The sequence below is a fragment of the Erinaceus europaeus genome, chromosome 18, assembly GCF_950295315.1.
Source record: "Erinaceus europaeus chromosome 18, mEriEur2.1, whole genome shotgun sequence".
NCBI classification, from domain to species: domain Eukaryota; kingdom Metazoa; phylum Chordata; class Mammalia; order Eulipotyphla; family Erinaceidae; genus Erinaceus; species Erinaceus europaeus.
Window position 1 is genome coordinate 53,990,938 of NC_080179.1, and position 19,088 is coordinate 54,010,025.

A 19,088-nucleotide genomic window follows, 5' to 3' on the forward strand; every position below is an offset into this window, starting at 1 on the left:
ACCTAATGCTAAAAAAAAAAAATTGGAAACAGAATTTGGATGGCTTTTCTTTATTAAATATAAGTAAATTTTCCACGAGATAGTGGTTGATGAGATTACAATAACACCCAAATTCCAGGATTTGTGCATAATATTTCTTTATATCAACGAAAAATATTTTAACAATGCATCATTGAAAAGTGAATTTCTCTCTTTCTGGATTTCTCCTTCTTTAGTTCTATCCTTGTATCCTTCTTCAGTTCTATTCTTGTATTCCTTGGTGTGTTGCATCAAAGGAAAAAACTCGGGAGTGTTCAGGTCCTGGAACAGGATGGCCGAGAACCTGTGGGAGAGACGGTTAGATTGTTATGTAAAAACTGAGAATTGTTACACATGTACAAACTACTGTATTTTGCTGTCCACTGTAAACCACTAATCCCCCCAATAAAGGAAAATAAAATAAAAAGATGTTTTAAAAAATTGGCATTCCTCCTAAACAAGACAAGCTCTAATGTTGTATATCATGTAAAGTTTATTATATTTTGAGAATTTCAGTTTAGGCTATATATTAATTGAACACATTTTAACCTCATTTTAGAGAAAACTGACAAAAAAATCATAGTTTTAGATAGCACTTGGCAATTATTTTCCTACTAAAAAGTTTGGTATTTTAGAAGTATGCCTTTGTAATTTTGGAGGGGGGGGGGTCATCACTGGAGCTTCATTACCCCAGGCCAACTTTTTCAGATAGACAGAGATAGGCAAAAAGAAAGACATTACAGCACCCAAACCTCTCAGTACAGTCAGGTCCAAGATTAAACATACGGTGGTCCATGACAAAGAGTCTGATGCTTTATCCTCTGCGCCACCTCCCGGACCACAGTCCATAGCAAAGAAAGCACACTAAGTAAACTATCAATTTACTACCAGTCCCCCTTGAAATCTTCTAATCATACAAATCATTGTTAAATCACCACTACTTTTTTTTTTTTAATGAATTTGCATAAGATACCCATATGTCATTTAAAATAAAATTTGGAGCATGGTCTGGGAGATGGCGCAGTGGATGAAGCACTGGATTCTCAGGCATGAGTTTCTGAGTTCAGTCCCCGGCAGCACATGTGTCTGGTTCTTTCTCTCTCTCTCCTCTTATCTTTCTCATGAATAAATAAATAAAATATAAAAAAATTTTAAAAATTGGAGCTAAATGGTGGTACACCCAGTAAAGTGCATGCTACCACGCCCAAAAGGATCTGGTCAAGCCCCTGGCCCCCACTTGCAGGAGGGAAGCTTCATAAGCAGTGGACTAGTATGTCTCTCTCTTTTTGCTTCCTCCTTACTTTACTTCTCTTTCTCTCTCTTTACACACACACACACACACACACACACACGCGCGCGCGCACACACACACACACACACAGAAATAATAGCTTTGGGACTTTCGAAGTCCTGGGTGGTGGTGGTGAGGGGGGTGTCTTCTGTATGGTACAGCTGTATAAGGCCACTCTGGAATTTTAAAAAATACTTATTTACTTATTTATTTTTCCTTTTGTTGCCCTTGTTTTATTGTTGTTGTAGTTACTGTTGTTGTTGTTGTTGATGTTGTCATTGTGGGATAGGACAAAGAGAAATAGAGAGAGGAAGGGGAGACAGAGCGGGGCAGAGAAAGATAGACACCCTGCAGACCTGCTTCACCGCCTACGAAACTACCCTCTTGCAGATGGGGAGCCAGGGACTCGAAGCCGGATCCTTACGCCCATCCTTGCACTTCACACCATGTGTGCTTAACCTGCTGCACTACTGCTCGACCTCCTGGAATTTTTTTTTTTTTTAAGTGAGGTGGCAGGGTGGACGTCCTGTATGTTCAGCAGTACATGCTGCACTGTTGAACCATCTCCCTAATTTTTATTTTATTGTTTGAGAGAGAGAGAAAGAGAGATCAGCTCGCCACTCTACTACCTATATAATTCTACTTGCTTAGTTATTTGTTGCTCTCTCATGTGGTGTCAGAGGTTGAACCTAAGACCTCACACATGCAAGGTGTGTGCTGCTGTTTAAATGGAAACATCTGGTTGCCCAAGCTGGATAAAGAAGTTTTCAGAAACCTGTGCTACAGATGTTGTGTTACTTATTCGCGCACGCGCGCGCACGCACGCACACACACACACACACACACACATACACACACAGATATGCATAAACTATGATCTTTATGTTGGGTTTCTCTAAAATGAGGTTAAAATGTCTTAAAGTGATATGAATATATGAATATACCTATATATATTTATTGAGGTAACATTTATCTTACAGCACCATACCACATAATGTTTTAGGAGTACCAATTCACATTTCTCTAAATGCATGTTGCCACACCATGCCCACCACCAAAGCAACCTCTCACCACAGTCCATCTGTCTACCCTTTGCTTTCACCTTCATCCTCTACTCCCCACTCACTCCACGGTGAATAGGCAAGTGGCTTGGTTGGTATCTTTGCTTTGTTTTTTTATATTCTCTATATAGTGAAATAATCTTGGATTTTTGTTGTTGTTGTTCTGACATATTTCACTTAGCATAACCCCTCCAGTTCCTGCAAATGACAAGGTTTCTTTTTATTTTATTACCTTAGTTTTATTTTATTTTATTTTGCCTTCAGAGTTATCACTGGGGCTCAGTGCCTGCACTATGAATCTTATGCTCCTGGAGGCCATTTTTTCCCTTGTTTACATTGTTGCCCTTTTTGTTGCTATTGTTATTGTTGTTGTTATTGTTATTGCTGTTGTTGTAGAAATTGGCAGGAGGTGAAGACTGGGGCAGAGAGAAAGATAAGACACTTGTAGACCTGCTTCACCACCTGTGAAGCAACCCCCCTGTAGGTGCAGAGCCGGGGGCTCAACTGGGATCTTTAATCTGGTCTTTGCGCTTTGTTCCATGTGCCCTTAACCCGCTATGCTACCGCTGGACCCCCTGAGGTTTTTTTTTTTATAGCTATTTGGACCAATTTTTGATGTCCAATAATGCTGCTATAGAGTGCCATTAGAATTGAGATTTCTCAATAAACATGTTATTGTTATGTATTATTTCTAAAAATTGTGGGGTTCTAGTCCCCATTGTCCACTTGTACAGGGAAAGCTTTGCAAGTGGTGAGGCAGTGTTACAAGTGTTTCCCTGTCTCTCTTCCTCTCTATCTCCCTCTTCCCTCTCGATTTTTGGCTGTCTCTATCCAATAAATAAATAAAGATAATGAAAAAAATGTTAAATGTAGGTCTTGGGGGCTGGGCAATAGTGCAGTGGGTTAAGCACACATGGCGTGAAGCGCAAATACCGGCTCAAGGATCCCGGTTCGAAAACCCCAGCTCCCCACCTGCTGGGGGGATTCACTTCACAAGTGGTGAAGCAGGTCTGCAGGTGTCTATCTTTCTCTCCCTCTGTCTGTCTTCCCCTCCTCTCTCCATTTCTCTCTGTCCTATCCAACAACAATGACAGCAATAACAACAACAATAATAACAACAACAGTGATAACAAGGGCAACAAAAAGGGAAAAAAATAGCCCCCAGGAGCTATTTTTTTTTGGATTTGTAGTTACAATGTGCAAGGACCTGAGTTCGAGCCTGTTGCCCACCTGCAGGGGGAAAGCTTCAAGAGTGGTGAAGCAGGGCTGCAGGTGTCTCTGTCTCTCTCCTTCTCTATCTCCCCCTTCCGTCTCAATTTCACTGTCCAATAAATAAAGATACAAAAAATTTATTAAAAAAAATAAGTAGCTCATATCTGTCTATAGAGAGGTAGGTGTGTGTGTGTGTGTGTGTGTGTGTGTGTGTGTGTGTTCATCTCTGGGGCTTCATCTCTCTCTGGGCTGACTCCCCATGAGTGGCATAGAGACAGGCAGGGAGAGAAAGGGAAAGAAACCACAGGACCAAAGCCTCATGTGGTATGATGGAGGCCAGACTCATACCTGGGTCATGCACATGGCAAAGAATCACTATCCAAGTGAGCTGTTTTGCTGTGGAGAGATTTTTATGTAAAAAAAAAGTGGGAGTTACTATGTAGTCATGAATTTATACATAGTTATCTCAAACTTATTAGAACATTTAAATTTTTTTAAGTCACTAGAAAGTTTACATTCCAGAGAATTTTTCTTTTTAAAGAAGCACTGCTGGTGTATTGCACCAAAGTAAAAGACTCTGGGGTGGGTGGGTGGGTGGGGGAGGATACAGGTCCAAAAAGGACAACAGAGGACCTAGTGGGGATTGTATTGTTATTATGGAAAATTGGGAAATGTTATGCATGTGCAAACTATTGTATTTACTGTCCAATGTAAAACATTAATTCCCCAATAAAGAAATTAAAATAAACTGAAAAGAAATTCTAGTAATGAGATGACATCATCAAACTAAAGTAATAAATACTTATACCTCTAAGAAGAAAAAAGAAGCACTACTATTTATATTTATAAAATAACTGCCTCCTGGATTTTAACATATCTTTTGTTCTTTTTCATTGTGTGAAGAGTGCTGGAGGATGAAACATAGATTAATGGGCAGAAACAGGGAAAAACTTGTGGATAATAAAGATCGATAATTATTGAATACTTTAAGTAGATGTTTTTATACTTTATTGTTAAATACAGGGTATATTTACTTCTGGCACATGGGAAGAAAAATCTGATGAAATTTCCTTTGCTGACTTCAAGTTTTCAATCACTCATCATTATCTTGTACAAGAATCCATTGATAAAGAAGGAAAGGATGAATTATTGGAAGGTAATTTTTACTGCACATTTCAAAATTCCTGATTTTTAAAAAAAATTTTTAAAAATTATCTTTATATATTTATTGGATAGAAGCCAGAAATTGAGAGGGAAGGAGGTATTAGAGGGGGAGAGAGACAGAGAGACACCTGCAGCACTGCTTCACCACTAGTGAAGCTTTCCCCCTGCAGTTGGGGACCAGGAGCTCAAACTTGGGTCCTTGCACACTGTAATGTGTGTGCTTAACCAGATGTAACACCACCTAGCCTCCAAGATTGTTATTTTGAGTTGTAGACTTAATTATTAGCCCCAAATATTTTATATATGCAAAGTTATTAAACTATGTGTGAAGTAGAGTATGGCCTTTTCAGAGAATTGCAGTATCATTTATCTTCGAATTAACTAAAACAGCAGATAGTTATTAAGGACCTAATGTTTGTTAAGTACTCTGCTAAGCTCAACTGAACCCATATTTAAAACAAATATACATTCTGGTCGAAATAATCTGATCTGTAACTATTGACAATAATAGTATATGCAAAATAAGTGGTCATATTCTAGAGGATAGCTATTAAGTTCTACTGGAGTTCAGAGGAAAAAAAAAGATAACTTTTAATAAATAGAAATCATAGAAGGTTCAACTGAAGAATAGGTAAATAACTGTACATAACCAAAGGATTTAAATCTGTTGAATTATTAAAATTGTATTCATTGATTAGCCAGAGTAATAAATTGGATCGAACACAGACTTTGCATCTAGAATAAATCTCTACTCACCTGTTTATTGATTCTTCTAAACTTAAATTACCTCTTTTACAAAGTGAAGTAATGTTACCTAGAGGGTTAATGAGAAAACTTACTAAAATAATACACTTAAGCACTTCTATACCTGTCCATGCTAGGAATTCCATAAATCATGCTTATAGTAGTTAATAGTCAAATTATCTAAAATCAGTACCCCGAAATATAGGTGCATTTGTCAGTGAATGAGCATGGTATTAAAAATTGTGAATTATTTGGAGCTTTTAAATACCCTTCTTCATTTAGAAAATAGTGTTTCAGAATGTGTTAAAATTGTTTTTGGTCAAATACAGTTATCATTTGCAATTATGATAACAGTTCAGAGATACCTGTGTTGAACATTCTGCTAACTAATGAAAGAAAGCTGTTCAAGGAACAGAAATTTAAGTGATACTAGCTTGAAGACATATCATCCACCAAAGACAAGCTGTTGTTAATTATTTATTTTTACTTGGTAGAGACAGAGAAATCAAGAGGGAGGGGAAAATAGGGAAAGAGAAAGAGAAACATCTGCAGCACTACTTCCCCCTGCAGGTGGGGTCTGAGGGCTTGAACCCAGGTCCTTGTGCATGGTAGGATGTGCACTTAACAGGGCATACCACTGCCTGGCCCCTGGAAAGTAGTTAAAAGGAGGCTTAGAATCTATTCATAAGATGAAGTGATGAAGACTGGTATGAGGAATGATACAGATTTAAAGATAGTTAAGACTTTATTGTTAGGGGTGACTGTGGTGGTGCACCTGGTTAAGCGCACACACTGCAGTACCCCGGGTTCCCCACATGCTGGGGGAAAATTCACAAGTGGTGAAGTAGAACTGCAGATGCCTCTGCCTCTCTCCATCTCTATCTTCCCCTCTTCTCTTAATTTCTTTCTGTATCCAATAAAATAAAAATAAAATTATTAAAATTATTTTAAAACTTAGTGTTGGGGACCAGGCAGTGGTGCACCTGGTTAAATGTACATGTTCACTTCCCACCTGCAGGGGACATGTCACAAATGGTGAAGCAGATCTGCAGGTGGTCTTTCACTTTCCCTTCCCTCTTAATTTCTCTTTGTCCTATCAAATAAATAGAAAAAAACAGCTCAATTATTTTAGAGATATATATTTTAATCTATGATCAGAAGGTTTGAGCATAGAGCTTTATTTTTGGAGTTGCTTATTTAATGTTAGGCCATTCTGTTGTTTTTGCAAATTGATAAATTTGCAGAACAATTATAGCTATACAAAAAAAATGAAGTATTTTATTCTTTATGTTTTTAATTCTGTTTCTGTAAGTATAAACAATGATCTTTGATGTTAGTATGGATAAGTAATTTGATTGTTTAGAAATATGTGAGTTATTTATAAATAAGAAACTGGTTAATGGTTTTATAAGAACATTAAGTGACCATGGGACAAGCAATGTCTAGTCATGAGAAGTGATGTAGAAGCATATACCTTTATGTAGAATTTTGAAGAAAAGTAGAGATAAGACCAAGTCAGGGAGGGCAAATTAAATTAAATTAAAGTATGAATGGGAAATTGAATCATGACTTAGGATAAAGGAAAATGTTATAAATGTAGGAGGTATACATATACACACATATGTAAAATATATGTACACACACACACACCATGCATATATGCTTTTTAAATAGACTAACTTTTAAAAAGAGATCAAGAGATAGAGATACTCCTTTTTCCCTTAATTTAAAAACTAGCTCTAATAGAAATGATCAAGCAACTTTCCAACAGCATGGACTAGCAAGACATGCAATATGGGAGTCAGGCAGTAGCACAGCGGGTTAAGCACATGTGGCGCAAAGCACAAGGACCGTCATAAGGATCCCGGTTCGAGCCCCCGGCTCTCCACCTGCAGGGGAGTCACTTCACAGGCGGTGAAGCAGGTCTGTAGGAGTCTATTTTTCTCTCCCCCTTTCTGTCTTTCCTTCCTCTGTCCATTTCTCTCTGTCCTATCTAACAATGACGACATCAATAACAACAACAATAACTTCAACAACAATGAAAAACAACAAGGGCAACAAAGGGGAAAATAAATAAATAGATATTTTTGAAAAAGACATGCAATATGTGATTTCTTTACATCATATTACAAGGATATATAATAAGGGGAGGTAACAATAGTTATGCAGAAGACTTTCCTGCCTGAGTCCCAGGTTCAATCCCCATGTGCCACCATAAGCCAGAGTTGAGCAGTGCTCTGGTAAAAATTAATCCATCAGTCAATCTTAGTTCTACCTTGGAATGAACATACTGACTTTTTTTATTATCAAATATTTTTAGATACTATTCCACAATCTATGCAAGATTTGCTGTGTATGAACAATGACTTTCCTCCAAGAGCACATTGCCTCGTGAGGTGGTAGGTATATATTTTACTCAGATAACTTTTTTTTCCCCTTTATTGGGGGATTAATGTTTTACATTAGGCAGTGAATACAGTAGTTTGTACATGCGTAACATTTCTCACTTTTCCACATAACAATACAACCCCTACTAGGTCCTCTGTCATCCTTTTTCAGGACCTGTACTTCTCTTCCACCCCCACTCACCCCAGAGTCTTTTACTTTGGTGCAATACACCAACTCCAGGTCAAGTTCTACTTGTGTTTTCTCTTCTGATCTTGTTTTTTCAACTTCTACCTGTGAGTGAGATAATCTCATATTCATCCTTCTGTTTCTGACTTATTTCACTTAACATGATTTCTTCAAGCTCTATCTAAGATGGGCTAAAAACAGTGAAATCACTATTTTTAGTAGCTGAGTAGCATTCCATTGTGTATATATACCACAACTTCCTCAACCACTCATCTGTTGTTGGACACCTGGGTTGCTTTCAGGTTTTAGCTATTACAAATTGTGCTGCTATGAACATAGGTATACACAAATCTTTCTGGATGGGTGTGTTGGGTTCCTTAGGATATATCCCCAGGAGAGGAATTGCAGGATCATAGGGTAGGTCTATTTCTAGCTTTCTGGGAATTCTCCAGACTGTTCTCTACAGAGAACAGAGGTTGGACCAATTGACATTCCCACCAGCAGCGCAGGAGGGTTCCTTTGTCCCCACAACCTCTCCATCATTTGTTGCTGCTACCTTTTCTACTGTCCTCTACTCTGCCAGCTGAGCTATCGAAGGGACGGGTGCTGCTACCTTTGCTAATGTATGACATTCTCACAGGAGTGAAGTGGTATCTCATTATTGTCTTTATTTGCATTTCTCTGACAAAGACTTGGAACATTTTTTCCAGATAACACTTAAGAGTGTGTCAGCAATATTGCCTCAGGTTTGATGTTTTTTTTAGGAGGACAACTTGGACTCAGCATTTGATTGTATTTATCACTGTGATTAATTATTGTGACAGATTGAAAACAAAGCCAGTAATAATAAGTAATGTCTAACCTAATGTTTGGAAGAAGTATAAGTGTTTAAAAGTCCTTTCCTACTAATCACACAAGACATACTTAATTTTCTTAGCAACAGGCTGTGGCAACACCTATCAAATGTTATTACAGTTCATTGGGAGCCAGGAGATAGCTCACCTGGTATGGTACCTGTTTTAACATATGTGAGGAGCCAGATTCGAGCCCCTGACCACCACATGGGAACATCATGAAAAGGAAAAGCTTCACAAATGGTGTTTCTCCTCCCTGTCTGTCCTTCACTCTATCTAGAAAAAAGGGAGAAATAAAAGAATTCTCTGGAAGTGATGGAATTATACAACAGTAAAGTCCCAGTGAAGCCCTAACAGCAAAAACAATGGGGAGAAAAAGTAATGGCCAATTGTTAGTTGCTAATATATAGGAGTGTGACTAGTTTTGTGCATTTACCTTATATATGATGACCTTACATATTCAATTATTCTATGAGTATCTTTGTAGTTTTCTTCTTTGTAAATAATCCTGTTGTTCGTGAATAGGGAGAGCTTTATTTCTTCCTTTCCAAATCTCTTGAAAGCAAGTAGTAAGAATGGACATCTTTACCTTGTTTTTAATTTCAAAGGAAAGACATTAGTGTTTTACCATTAAGTACATTGTTAGCTGAAGATGGTCTTTATTAGGTTGAAAAAGTTCCTTTCTGTTCCTATTTTGCTTTGAGTTTTTATTATGAATGGATGTTGAGTTTTGTCAATTGCTTTTCTTTCCGAGGGCAGAGCCTGAAGCTTTGGGTAAGATCTTTAGCAGTGCATAAAATGATGAGTGTTTTTGTCAGTCTCTTCATTTCCTCTCCCCCTCTCTCTTCTGCATGTGCCAGGAAAGAGAAGAAGGGAAAAAAGAAGAAACATGTATTTTAACCTAGAATTTTCTCATTACTTATGGCAGTAATTTTTTTTTTTTCTCAAGGTATGGACTGCGAGAGTTTGTGGTTATCGCCCCTGCTGCAAACAATGACGCTGTCCTCAGTGAATCTAAATGCAATCTTCTTCTGAGTTCTGTGTCTATTGTTCTGGGAAACACTGGCTGGTAGGAGGACATCATGAAAGTTTAATTTTTTTTTTTAAGATTTTGTTTATTTATTAACAAGAAAGATAGGAGGAGAAAAGGAAAGAACCAGACATTACTCTGTTATATGTGCTGTCAGAGATTGTACGTAGGACCTCATGATTGAGAGTCCAATGCTTTATCCACTGCACCATCTCCTGGACCACAAAAACTCAACAAGTTTAAAACTATTTTTATGTTTATGAAGTAAAATAGTTGCAGTGAACCTAGTATTTGTTGTATGAAGAGACAAATTCAACAAAACCTTTAGAGAAGCTATTTCTAGAAGAAATTTTACTGAAATAATCAGTGATGAAATGAAGAGTACATTCCACTGTTTTTGTATTTTGTTTCCAAGTAGTTAATTTAAGTCTTGTTACAAAATTTAATTTTAAAACTCGGATGACAATTTTTCTTCTTGATTCTCTAAGTGTGTCCACAAATGACTTTGCAAGAGCTGTAGGTATTGATTTTGAGATTACAAAAACATTTTAGTGAGTAAGCTTATTTGAAAATATGGAAATCAGGGAATAATAAAGACTGGCAGTCTTCAAATGATAATGTAAGAAATATTTCAAGACTGATATTTTAATTCATATTGTTTAGTATATGTAAACAGGGTTTTATTATAGAAATGGAAGACATATGGTATGCTTTTCTTCAATTTTTTATTCTGATTTAAAAAGAATTATTTTATGAAATAGAGACTTAAAGACGAGAGAGAGAAAGAGAGAGAGGAGACAACTGCTCAACTCTGCCATATGGAAATGCTGGGAACAGAACCTAGGCTGTCAGGCATGCAAGTCCTAGCTTCTGTTGTGATGCTCTTCTGATTACTCCTTTACGTGGGTATCTTTGTTAAAATAATTTCTGACCACAAACTATCTCTAGATGATAGTTTCTTTAGTTTATTAGTACAAGGAGGAAAGGACACTGAAAGGGTCTTTCTTGTAATACAAATCTGTGGAGAGTTTCTTGTTTACTGTTTTTCAGTATTTGAGATTAAAATAATGTAGCAGTTAGAAATTTTTATATTAAGGAGCTATTCATTGTTTAATGAGTTGACAGTCTCTGTCTATTTAATTATATCATAAAGCCAGGTACCACTCTTTGTGCAAATTCATCACAAATGGCGAAGAATGTATGTGGGAGAATGTCAGGGTCCTGGTGTCCGAACAGATTTTGAAATGGTTCATCTCCGAAAAGTGCCAAATCAGTATACTCATTTATCTGGTCTTCTGGATATCTTCAAATCAAAAATTGTGAGTTGGCATTGATATTGTCAGTCTGACCTGGCTCCCAATAACAATCACAAATTTGGAAATTTTGTTTACCATACAAACATTTCTCTATATTATTATAATGCAGTTACTTAGGTGGCTGAGTGGTGGCACCAGTGATTGAGCAAACATGTTACTGTGTACAAAGACCCAGGCTCAAAACCCTGCTTCCTATCTGCAGGAGGGAGGCTTGAGCAATAAAGCAGTACTTCATGCGTCTGTCATTCTTTAGTTCCCCTGTTCTTCTCAAGATTTTCTTTATCCAGTCAAATAAAAATAAGGGGGTGGGGAGGAAGGCCCAGGCAGTGACATACCTGGATGAATGTACATGTTACAGTACACAAAGACCTAGGTTCAAGGCCTTGGGTTCTCACCTGTAGAGGGAAAGCTTCATGAGCAGTGGAGCAGTGCTGCAGGTGTCTCCCTCTCCCCCTCTCTATCTCCTACTTCCCTCTTGACTTATCTCTATCTCTGTCCAGTAAATAAAATTCAGGAGCAGTGGATTTGTTGTGTGATAATATTAGTGGCTAAAAACAAAAATGAGAAAGAGGAAAAATTATAACTGGCTATATAAATTGCTATGAGAAAGCTTTTTAAAAGTTTTTTTTTTTTTTTTTTGCCTCTTGTGTTATCACTCGGGCTTGGTGCCTGCATTACAAATTCACTGCTCCTGAAGGCCATTTTCCCCATTTTGTTGCTGTTATTGTTGTTGTTGTTGTTATTGCTAGGTAGTACAGAGAGAGATTGAGAGAGTTGGAGAATACAGGGAGGGAAGGCAGAGAAGGAAGACAGAGGAAAACAGAGAGAAAGATAGACATCTGCAGACATGCTTCACCACTTGTGAAGCTATCCGCCTGCAGTTAGGAAGCTGGGGGCTCAAACCAGATCTTTGTGCTGGTCCTTGCACTTGGTGGTGCCATGTGTGCTTAACCCACAGCACTAACTGCCTGGCCCCTTATAAATTGCTATGCATGTTTAAGGAAACCTACTGTTAAATTTCAGTCTACCAATGCTAAAATAACATAATTAAACTGATTTTTTTTTTCTCTCTTTTTTGGCCATTTCCGAGACTTCACTTCAAGCCAACTTTTTCAGATAGAAAATGGGGGGCGGGGGTAATACCGCAACATTGAACCTTCTTCTGGTGTGATGGAGACAGGCTCATGCACATGATAAAGCAGACACGCTATCCTTGGCAAGCTAAACCTTAGCTGCTTTTTATTTGTTTGGTTTCTTAACATTATGGTATGCTGACATGTGTCACCTCTTTCTGCTTTTCCTTTACTCTTGCTAGCCTCCCTGTATGAGTGATCTTCAGGTAGCTGTTTGGGGCTTGAGATGTGAGTTGAGGCTTGAGTTCTTCATTGTCTGTCCCCACCCCCGAAAATAGCATTTGAATATGTCTCTTCAAAATACCCTCTTTGAGGGTATTTTGTTTGCAGGCTCATTTTGAATGAAATCTATATATATTTAATTTTTTAAAAAGCTTTCTCACTCTTTCTAATCACTATAATTTTGTCATCCTTTATACCTAAAGAATATTTCAGAACTGGGTTTTAAAATAGATTTGGGGGTTTCTTGTTCTAGGGTGATACTAAGGATATTCAATATTTTATTTTATTGGGGGGTTAATGGTTTACAGTACAGTTGGCATATAGATATTATTTATCTTCTTCACTTGAGTGTTGTCTGTAAAACACTCTCACCCCAGTTTAGGCCCTTTTCTACCATCCTACCCACAACCCAGCATTTTTTACCCCTTGTCTTAAAATCACTGGATTAGTTGCTCAAGTTATGAGAGTACACAAACCTCTCCAGTAGCATAACTTCCAGCAAATTGGTTTTACCTGGCAGGAATGTCCTGCCCTCTTTGCTTTGAATGGAAGAATCTTCTGCAGTGCCTCCACTGAATACTTTTAGTTCTACTTGATGAGATTTGTAATTCTAGGCTATCACTGCTTTCTTTTATAACTGGAACTCAGCAGGAATTATACCTTGAACTCCATCTATCACTTTGGTTTCCTGTACTTATTCTTGTGCCCACAAGTAGTATTCATGTTATGTTTGCTCCTAGCTATTTAGGTTTAGTTATCTCTCTACATACTAGTCTACATTGCTGTTACTAGAGTAGAGGCTATATATCAAAGTGACATTGGTATGGCTATAGATGCTGCTGCTGAGCATCTTTTTCCTGCTCACCAGCAGTAAGCAGTATCTGCAAAGTAGTTAGATATGTATAATATTGTTGAATCTGTATAACCACAAGCTTACAAATAAGACCTATACATATTTAAATCCTGCTTAGTATAAGTTAACTATTATCAAGGGTTTTAGATGGTGGTATTTATTTTAATAATTTGTAATAAATGTAAAGGTAACTAAAATTTCTGTTTCTAATTGCCTACCAATGTGATATATTTCACTCACACAACCATTTGTCTTAATCTAGAATTCTGGTTAACGATTCAAGACTGACTTTTTAATTAGGGTTTATTTTTATTTAAAAGAAAGAGGAGACAATATCTCCCTAAAAGTAGTCTTATCCTGTGCGGTAGTTTTACCTTAATTTTAAAACTAAACTATCTTTTTTTTCACAGTTAGTATCTGAAGATAATAGTAAGCAAATGTATTTTTTATAATTAAAATTGGGTATTTTTTAAAGTATTTTAACAAAATTTAATATCTTGATTTAGGGTAATATAAACACTTATTTAATTTACTCTCTGACATGATTTAAAATTTTTGTGTTTTAAAAACAACTATTTTAGAAAAATTTAAACAATCATGGAACCCATATGAAGAATCTAGATAGAAGTCCCTTGTACACACAGCCATGTGCACAAATACACTTGACTTTTTGTATTGTTGACTTTTCAGCTATCTGCTGATTTAGCTCTTAAGCTTCTAGACTGTCAGAGTTTCTCCTATGAAAATTATTTTCTAAATTCTGCACCTTTGGCTATAATATCTTAGTTTTGTGTGTGTGTGTGTGTGTGTGTGTGTGTGTGTGTATACGCATGTACATTCAGGATGGGAGACAATGGGGAAGCGGGGTTTTTTTTTTTTTTGGTTTTGTTTTGTTTTGGTTTGCCACCAGGGTTACCACTGGAGCTTAGTGCTAGCACTAGGACTCTACTACTCAGAGCCGTCCCTTTCTTTCTTTCTTTTTTTTTTTTTTCTCTCTTTCTATTTTACTTGATAGGACAGAAGTAAACTGAGAGGGAGGGTGAGATAGAAAGGGAAAGAGAAAGATACATGTAGACCTGTTTCATTGCTCATAAAGCATCTCTCTTTAAGTGGGGAGTGGGCACTGAAATCTGGGTCCTTGCACATGGCGACATGTTTGCTCAACTGGGTGCACCACTATCCTCCAGTTTTTCTTTTAGTAAATAGAACATCATGCATGTTTAATGGCTAGAGTGTGCATATTATTATCTAGCACTTTAATATGAAAATCAATTATTTCATTAAGGTTATAATTTATCCATTCCAGTAGTTTGAAAATTTGACATTGAATGTATTTTGGACAAGAGTTTTAGCATTTATATAGTATTATCTTTGCATTTATTTCCTAGGGATGTCCTTTAACTCCATTGCCTCCAGTTAGTATTGCTATTCGATTCACCTATGTACTTCAAGATTGGCAGCAGTATTTTTGGCCTCAGCAGCCTCCAGGTAAGATAATTAAGAATTATCTTTGGGGGGCTGGGCAGTAGCATAGTGGGTTAAGTGCACATGGCATGAAGCCCGAGAACTTTCGTAAGGATTCCAGTTTGAGCCCCCGGCTCTCCACCTGCAGAGGAGTCGCTTCACAAGCAGTGAAGCAGGTCTGTAGGTGTCTATCTTTCTCTTCCCCCCCTCTGTTTTCCCCTCCTCTCTCCATTTCTCTCTGTCCTATAAAAAAAAAAAGACATTTTAAAAAAGAATTATCTTTATCTTGTATATAGAAATAGAAAAGGAAATATATTCAGGAATCAGGACCAGGGAGATAGCACTAGGAGTAGTACAATAGACTTTTTTTTCTTTTTTTTTTTTTTTTTTTTTTCCAGAGACACCAGAGTTTCCAGGTTCAATCCCCACCAACATCATAAACCAGAGCTGAGTGATGCTTGGTGAACAAAGAAACAAATAAAATTTTAAAAGAAATTAAAATTACTTAGCTATGTTTAAGTGTTCTGTTCCATATCCTGGACTGTGTTTCAAATCTGAAATATTTGAATACATTCTAAATGATGTAATCTTGCTGATTTCATGGCCTTTACTATTCCTTTTCTCTAAAAAAAAAAAAAAAGAGAGAGAAAAAAAAAAAAAGAGAGAGAGAGAGAAAATTTTATTGGGGCTGGTGAAATAGCTCACTTGGCTAGTGCACTGCTTTTCTGTGTGTTGTGACCCAGTTTCTAGTGTAGCCCTCACTGCATTGAAGGAAGCTTCAGTGCTATAATCTATTCCCCCTCCCCTATGTTTCTGATTCCATCTAAAAAAAGAAAGAAAAAAAGTTCTGTAGGTTGTTTAAGAGATACTGTTTCTTTATTTCATAATCTTTTTTTTTTTTTTTTTTTTTTGAAAGCTAGGATTTTTCACAAAGTACTCCTTGCTGTGGTCCATCATGCTTTATAAATTAGTATGTAGTGAATGGGTAGAATGTCTACTTTTATATTGAGAAGAATATAGAATAAGAGTATAATAAGAGCATGGAGTTACAGTATAATGGTTATGTGAAACAGCTTTCCTGCTTGAGGCTCCAAGGTTTATGGAAACCACACCTCTAAGTTCAGTGGAGAAGAATCAGGAGTTTATAGACTGGGACTTTAGGCTTCAAAGAGGGAAAAAGGTGATTTACATGATGAGTAAATCCTTTGCTACTAGATGTTTGACTGCTATATAGATATTTTTCTTTTCTTTTCTTTTTCTTTTTTTTTTAACCAGAGCACTGCTCAGCTCTGGCTTATGGTGGTAAGGGAAGTTGAACCTGGGACCTCAGAGAGCCTTAGGCATGAGAGTCTGTTTGTGGAAGTATTATACTATCTCCCCCCCCCCAGATGTGTTTATATAGAAAGTTTATATCTAGTAAAAATCCTAATTCTGGATAAAATACCCCCAGATATGCAATAGAATGATTTAAAAAGCTTCTTGTGAGCCTTCAAGGTCTAGTTAACTTTAACTGCATGTGTTAAACTAATCTCGGGGAGAACTGTTCTAGGATTGGAGGTTGGCAAGCCCCCTTAGCTTCTTATTAAAATGGTCATATGTTTTGTTTATTCGTTTTTGTAAAAACACCACTCATTATAGCTATGAAGCTAGTTTCTTCCTCATTTTTTTCCCCTCCAGAAATTAGAAAAGATCACAATCTTTCAAATGTTTCCAGCCTTGGAAGACTTTTTCTGATAGTGATTCTTTCTCTTTAGTTCTGTATTCTGTATCCCAAGCAGCCAAATCAATTCACTAAATTCAGTATGCTTTTTGTGAAATGAGAGCAAAAAGAAACCTGTGGAAAAAAAAAAAGAAGAAGAAGAAACCTGTGGTGGACAGAATAGGTGTGGAATAAGATATGGTTCCTGTACTCTAACAAGTGGAAACTAACAAGCAGAGTTTGACTTCTTATGGCTTTTATGAAAATTCCAAAATATTCCTTATGTATTAGAGACAGTGTAAAGCTTAAAATTGGGTTAAAAGCTAAGGGTTCTTAGAAGTAAATCCAAATAAACATTCTAAGCCATTAGTTGAAAGGAACTAAAGAATTGTTTAGGCAGCAGTATCCAGACAATTCTAGTGGGTTTTCAGGGATTTTAATTTTGGGGTGTTGCATTTGTCTTATCAACGACAGCTCCTGTTCCAGCAGAAAAAGCAGCCCCCAAAGTGCAATTTTTATACAAAACCTTCAATGTCATTAGTTTTTATCAGTCTCAGAAGAGTAAGAGTGGTTCAGAGTCTGACGAATTTAAAGTTTGTAGCCATAGTACTGGTAAATGTGTATTCTGAGAATACTTTTGTTAATAAGTCTACGATAAAATTTGAGTCAATTCATTAAGGAAATGTTGATTTGCAAGACTGTCATAGAGGATTTATATCTCTGTGATGTCAAGTATCATTTTTCTAAAAAATATTTTTATTGGGATTAATGATTTATAGTCAACGGTAAATACAGTTGTTGGTACATGTGTAAAATTTCTCAGTTTTCTGAAAAATACTCTTAACTCCAAACCTAGGTCCACCTCCACCATCATACACCAGGACCTAAACCCTTCTCTCTCACTCCCACCTCCCCCAGAGTCCTTTATTTTAGTGCAATACACCAAACCCAGTCTAAGTTCTACTTTGTGTTTCCCCTTCTGTTCTTATTTCTCAACGTCTGTCTATGAGTGAGATCATCCTGTATTCATCCTTCTCTTTCTGGCTTATCTCACTTAACATGATTCCTTCAAGCTCCATCCAAGATGAGGTGAAGGTAAATTCACCATTTTTTTTTTAATTTTTTTTTTTTGCCACCAGGGTTATTGCGACTTGGTGCTGGCACTACAAATTCACTGCTCCTGGCCGCCTTATTTTTCTTTTGGTTATTTATTTTTTGGAGGGGGGGATTAATGTTTTATGCTCGAAAGTAAATACACTAGTGTGTACATGCATAACATTTCCCAGTTTTCCATTTAACAATACAACCCCCACTGGGTCCTCTGCCATCATGAATTCACCATTTTTAATAGCTGAGGAGTATTCCATTTTGTATATATACCATAACTTACTCAGCCACTCATCTGTTGTTGGACACCTGGATTGGTTCCAGATTTTGGCTATTGGAAATTGTGCTGCAATGAACAGAAGTATACACACATCTTTTTAGATGGATATGCTTGGTTCCTTAAGATAAATCCTCAGGAGAAGAATTGCATGTCATGGGTACATTTCTAGCCTTCTGAGAATTCTCCAAACTGCTCTCTACAGGGGTTGCACCAATTTACATTCCCACCAGCACTGTAGGAGGGTTCCTTCGTGCCCCCCCCACAACCTCTATAGTATTTGTTGTTGCTACTGTTTCTGATGTATGGCATTTTCACAGGAGTGAAGTGGTATCTGATTGTTTCCTTAATTGCATTTCTGTGACAATCAAATGACCTGGAACCTTTTTTCATATGTCTGGCCTTTTGGATCTCTTCTTTGATGAATGTTCTGTTCATAACCTCTCGTCATTTTGGAGTGGGGTAATTTGCCTTTTTATTTCTGAGTTTGGTGAGCTCTTTATATATTTTGGCTATTAGCCTTTTATCTGATAAATAGCATGTAAAGATCTTCACCCATTCTGTAAGGAGTCTCTTTGTTTGTGTGGAGGTTTCTTTTACTGTGCAGAAACTTTTCATTTTCATATAGCCCTATTGGTTTATGTTTATTTATTTATTTTTCTTCCTTACAACTGGACTTGTGTCATTGAAGATGCCTAAAAATTTAGATGGAAAAGAGTTTTGCCAGTATTTTCCTCTATATATTTGATAGTTTCTGCTCTAACATCCAAGTCCTTGATCCATTTGGAGTTTTCTTTTGTGTGTAGTGAAATGTAGGGCTTCAGTTTCATTCTTCTGCACATTTCAACCCAATTTTCTCAACACCATTTGTTGAAGAGATGTTGAAGAGACTCTCCTCTATTTAATAGTTTGTGCTCCCTTGGCAAAAATAAGATATCTATATATGTGGGGATGTCAGTATACTTTATCCTCCACCAGTTTGTCATCTTCCTTCACTATAAGGCACTGGGTCTCCAGCCCTATTCCAACCCGTTTATTGGGGTCGGGCAGTGACATACCTGGTTAAGCG

At 37.0% G+C, this 19,088-nt stretch overlaps 1 protein-coding gene across 3 annotated transcripts in view; it reads left to right on the forward strand.

Annotated features, from left to right (window-relative positions):
- RAB3GAP1 (RAB3 GTPase activating protein catalytic subunit 1) overlaps positions 1–19,088 on the forward strand; it is a 73,913-nt gene that overhangs the window by 14,360 nt on the left and 40,465 nt on the right. For all 3 annotated transcript variants that reach the window (XM_060178030.1, XM_060178031.1, XM_060178032.1), the window contains exons 4-8: positions 4,606–4,738; positions 7,811–7,889; positions 9,868–9,987; positions 11,102–11,267; positions 14,861–14,960. In XM_060178030.1, coding sequence (XP_060034013.1) covers positions 4,606–4,738; positions 7,811–7,889; positions 9,868–9,987; positions 11,102–11,267; positions 14,861–14,960 — 598 coding nt within the window. The remainder of the gene's footprint in view (positions 1–4,605; positions 4,739–7,810; positions 7,890–9,867; positions 9,988–11,101; positions 11,268–14,860; positions 14,961–19,088) is intronic.